General features: G+C 50.9%; 1 protein-coding gene across 1 annotated transcript; it reads right to left on the bottom strand.

The window, feature by feature from the left end:
• Positions 1-202: 202 nt before the first annotated feature.
• ADO (2-aminoethanethiol dioxygenase) lies at positions 203-2,824 on the bottom strand. The gene has a single exon (XM_005565757.5). The coding sequence runs from the start codon at positions 2,482-2,484 to the stop codon at positions 1,672-1,674; it is 813 nt and encodes a 270-aa protein (XP_005565814.1). The 5' UTR covers positions 2,485-2,824; the 3' UTR covers positions 203-1,671.
• Positions 2,825-5,034: the final 2,210 nt, after the last annotated feature.

Consider the following 5,034-nt stretch of genomic DNA (forward strand, 5'->3'; position numbering starts at 1 on the left):
TTGCTTTTTTATACTATCTTAAAAACTGGGAACAAATACTCCCTCACCCTGGGTCTCTGTGTGTATAAAGAGGCAAAGGCACATACTCTTTCTCTACATACCGGGTCAACATTCCACCACCAATAGCAAATCTCCCTTTATTATAGATATTAGAACTCTATTGCCACTTGGGCAAGTCAATCAAGAGGGCTTAGACGACAGCTGGGCAAATTTTAATGTGTTTATTTCTACAATTTGTTTTTATTAAAAGTTTTGTGAAAAAAGGAATCTTATAAATAGTAAAAAGGGAGAAACAGTGCTTCATGGCCTGAAGCAAATGGTGTCAATACATCTGTAAACAAGGTGAGACTGCTCAGACTATTAAACGCACAAAAATAAAACTAGTCACAGATAGCAAGACTGTTCATTTCAGGGTTTGGGAGTGGGAAGTGGGAAGTGTTTAATCCCAAGTTTTGGTGCCCTAAAATGGCTAGCAGTCTAGTTAATTCTCAATTCTCTAGCTGTGATCTTCTGTGCCTTCTATCCCGTCCTACAGAAAATCACATTAGATGAACCCAGCGCTCAGTCGTTTTAGGGAGAGGGTTGAGACAACACTGCCAGCAACACAGCTGGAAATACCCGAGTCGGGAACGTTAGAGTTCCTGAGAGAATGTGAAACAGCTATCAACATAATATTTCTCCCTACTTTTACAGTAAAATATTGGAAGTAAATAAAGATAGGGAATACAACAGCTGGCTAGGAGTGTTTTACATTCAGTTGTTTGGAAGCATAACACATTCAGCTCCTTTGAATCTTCCCGTTAGAAAATATAGAATTACTCTATCACCTTTTAAGGTACAGTAAGACAAGAAAGTCATGTGAGGATAATACAGTCTTTGCATTACAGGTGAATCTGCAACATGAAATCTGCTCAACTCACAGATCTGGAGATTCATAGGGAAGATAAGCTCTAAGTGACCATGTCACAGAGATTATGCAGGTGCTGAATTTCTTAGTAGATGCTGCCTGAGTAAACCAGATGTGGCTACTGGGCACAGGGAGGAAAGAAAATAAATCTTGTCCTCTACATGCATAGTTATGTTGTGAGAGTGATCCCCAAACTGAAAAAATCATTTAATTTTCACAAGGAATTAATTAGGCAGGCCAGCTCACTTTAAACAGTAGCTCATCTCTTTAAACCTAGTTTTTACCAATGACTTGAACTAAAAACAATTCAAACCACTGGGTCATGCACAGTCAATAAGTTAAAACTGTAAGAAAAAAAGGGCATAAGGGCATGAGTGGAAAATAAACCCTATTTACCTAAGGGGTGGGGAGTGGGAGGAAGAAAACCACTTAGTATTTTGTATAGAATGGGGAAGAGAGGAAGATACTTTCATTATGGCTTTAGGATGGAAGCGCTTCAGATAGTCCCCTGCCCCATTCCTCCAAATCAAAGCCCCAGTGGCAGTGACGGTACCAGGAAACAATCTAGCCTCCCCGCCCACTCCGCCCCCATAACCGTGCCCGGCGGCTGCTGTCCAGTCGCCCGTGCTTCCCAAGGCTGCCGAGGAAGCGGCTGCTGCTCATTCCAGTAGATCCAACGCCCAGGATCGGGGGTAGAGAGAGACACAGCCCTTGTGGTAGGGTAGGGCACGTCTTCGGCCCACTGCTCCTGGGCGCCGGTGGCTTCAAGGGAAGACCTTGGGACCTGGATAGGGTTCTCCCTCGCACCAGAAGTCATCGGCCTGTGGGGTCTCCAGGAGCCACACCTCTCGGGGCAGGTCACAGGCCGAGCTGGAGGCCTCCTTGGGCCTGACCGGCTCCAGCACCCGGTAATAGTGGCAGTCCCGGCCGTCGTCCGGGTCGTAGGGCGGGGCCAGGATGTCCAGGAAGGCGGCAGGCCCTTCCACGGCGTCGATCTGGTGCAGGTTGTCCCGGTGCGGTGTCAGGATGCAGGGGCCACTGGCCTCGGTGTACTCGGCCCGCGAACGCAGCACGCCCGGCCGCACTGCTTCTCGCTCCCGGGGCTGCAGCGGCGGCTCAAACTGCTGCTCGGGCGGCAAGGCCCGCGGCCGTTGCCCGCCGCCCGCGTCCAGCTTGTCCATACAGCTGATGCGCACGGTGCCGTATAGCACCTTGAGCATGCCATGCATGCCCGGGTGGTCGTGCAGCGGGATAGACGTGCCGCTCTTGAGCAGGAACACGCCCAGACTGAAGCCGTCCGTCTCGTAGATGTGCATGTAGGTGACTGGCGGCAGGTTGGGCGGCAGTGGCTGTAGTGTGGCCTTGCGCGGGGCGATGTTCAAGTCCTCGGCGCGGACCTGGGTCAGAAGGCTCTTCAGCTTGCTCAGGTTCTCCGGGAAGCCCGGCGGCATCGGCGCCTCCGGGCCAGAAGCCGCGCCGCGATCGGAAGCGCCGCGACCGCCCCCGCTGTCCCGGAAGGTGAGGCAAGCCTGGCGGGCGATCCGTTGGATCAGGGAGGCCATGTTGTCTCGGGGCATGGTCTGCTGCTCCTCTGCGTACCGGGACCGGCCCCCTCCTTTCCTCCGCCCCTTGCGGTCCCCGGCGGCCGCCACGGCTGCCCGCAGCCCGGGTCGAGGCGGGAGGCCCCGCAACCACCGGCCCGTCGGGCGCGCGGCACCGCCGCCAACCTCAGCAGCCACGCGCCCGCAACTGCCCGGCGCGCTCGCCTTGCGCCCCCTCTGAGCGTGCACGCGCACGCCCCACACCCCGCACTCACGCTCCGGGAGCAGATACCGGCCGCGCGGACGGTGCCAGGCTTTGCCTTACGCCCGGTGCTCCATTCATGCGGCCCGCACCTACGACGGTGGCCGGGCGCCCAGGGACCCTGCAGAGCATGCCGGGACTTGTAGTCCGGCCTTCCGCTTGAGCGCTGAGAGAGTTCACGTAGTTGATTGGAAAATGGAGGAACTATTACACATGTTGGGAATAAAGCGATCTTTTTCAGAATGCAGAGGTGTTTTTCTTGTTTTAAAAAAGATGACTCGAGGTGCAAGAGTAGCAGTCACTTGACTACAACTCCCGGCATCCCCCGCAGGGTGGAGTGACGCACTTCCGTCAGCTGGCCCGCGAAGTAGTGGAGGCTCTTGGCCTTCATAAATAACAGGGCAAGGAGGGTCGTTAACCTTCTGGCGCCGCTGGGGCCTGGTTAGCCATGCAGGGTCGCCTTCCTTTGGCCTTGCCCCTGGGAAGGAGGCTGAGTCAGCCTTAGCTCCTCACAGCCGCCTAGGTGTAGCACTGTCTCCCACGGGAATTGTAGGAGGGCGCTTTTGTAATTTTGTGTTTCCTAGGAGGGGAGGGGGTCCAGGCCGTCCTCTGTGATCACCAAGGTTACTCGGCCCAGCTGGGCCCAGTTGTTGTTTGCATCAGGACCTGATGACGCAGCTCTTCTGGTTACAGAGCACGATAGCTTTTTGCTGGAGAGGCTTGAGAGGCCATTTACAGTGGTCGTGGATTCCGAATACTAGTGGTTGTCAAATCTTAGTTTGCCCGAGAAGGGGGAGGGGGTTTTATAAATGCGGATTCCCTGTCATCACCCAGAGATGGAGTTACTAGATGGTTCTGAGGCAGCCTAGGAGAAACAGTGGTGTGCAACAGTCAGTTCAATCAGTAATTGTGAAATTAGTTCATTACACAGAGGCATCCTGCTCTGTGGCGTGAACTAACTTTTGACATAAGTAAATGACTAGAAAAGCAAGACATTAGATACTATGACTGTAAACCCTGAGTTTAAAGTCTTTTTGGACTCCCAAGCTGACCATGGGTTTCTTGTACATTTTGTAATTGGAGTGATTCAGTAAATCCTCTCCAGTTAAAATAGGCATACTTTTTTAGTGAATTACGTAACCTGGCTAATGAGTACTCACAATATGCCAGGCACTGTGTTAAGTGAATTATATAACGAATGTTATACTATTTAATCCTTGCAGCATCTCTTAAGAGGCAGGCACTATTATTATTCCCAGATTGCAGATGAGGGAATAAGTTGTAGGATAGTGAATACTAAGTACTCTGCAAGGCATAAGCAGCAAAGCAGAAACAAGTACAGTCTTACCAAAACCAGCAGCTTGAATTGGTGTAAAAGGACCAAACAAGAGTCAGGATATTGTTATTCCAGCCTAATGTGCCACTTACAAGCTGTGTGTCGTTAGGCAAATCCGACATTTACGTCCTCAATTTTTTCATTTATAGAATGCCGGTGTTAAGGAAACAATAGTTCTGAACGCTACTCATCAGAACCCCCTGGGGAGCTTAAAAAATAAAGATCTTGGGGGTCACACCTCAGATATTTTGATTCAGAAGAACTGGAGTGAAGCCTTTTTTTTTTTTTTTTTGGAGCCATAGCAAGGTTTATTGTGAAGAGCAAAAGAATAAAGCTTCCTCAGCGTGGAAGGGGACCCGGGGTGGGTTGCCCCTATGATTTATATTTAAGATGCTCCCTCGTGCGATTTTTATTATTGTTATCATTATTATTTTTGATATGGAGTCTTGCTGTGTTGCCCAGGCTGAAGTGCAGTGGCGCGATCTCGGCTCACTGCAAGCTCCACCTCCCGGGTTCATGCCATTCTCCTGCCTCAGCCTCTGGAGTAGCTGGGACTACAGGCACCTGCCACCACGCCCGGATAATTTTTTTGTTTGTTTGTTTTTGTATATTTAGTAGAGGTGGGGTTTCATCGTGTTAGCCAGGATAGTCTCGATCTCCTGACCTCGTGATCCGACCACCTCGGCCTCCCAAAGTGCTGGGATTACAGGCGTGAGCCACGGTGCCCGAACAAGCGATTCTTGATGATTAGCCCAGTTTGAGAACCACTGGTAGATCTGTAAATAGTGAACCAGCTCTCGTTAGTTAAAAGGGTGGTTATTTGCTTTAGGAAAGGATTGTTAAGATTGATTGATTTTCGGCCGGGTGCGGTGGCTCACACCTGTAATCCCAGCACTTTGGGAGGCCAGGACAGGCGGATCACGAGGTCAGGAGATCGAGACCATCCTGGCTAAACAAGAGTCAGGATATTGTTAGTAGAGACGGTGAA

Source organism: Macaca fascicularis, chromosome 9 (genome assembly GCF_037993035.2).
Source record: "Macaca fascicularis isolate 582-1 chromosome 9, T2T-MFA8v1.1".
In the NCBI taxonomy this organism is placed as follows: domain Eukaryota; kingdom Metazoa; phylum Chordata; class Mammalia; order Primates; family Cercopithecidae; genus Macaca; species Macaca fascicularis.

Excerpts from the sequence above, each read along its gene's own strand:
- ADO (XM_005565757.5), bottom strand. The coding sequence starts at position 2,484 with ATGCCCCGAGACAACATGGCCTCCCTGATCCAACGGATCGCCCGCCAG.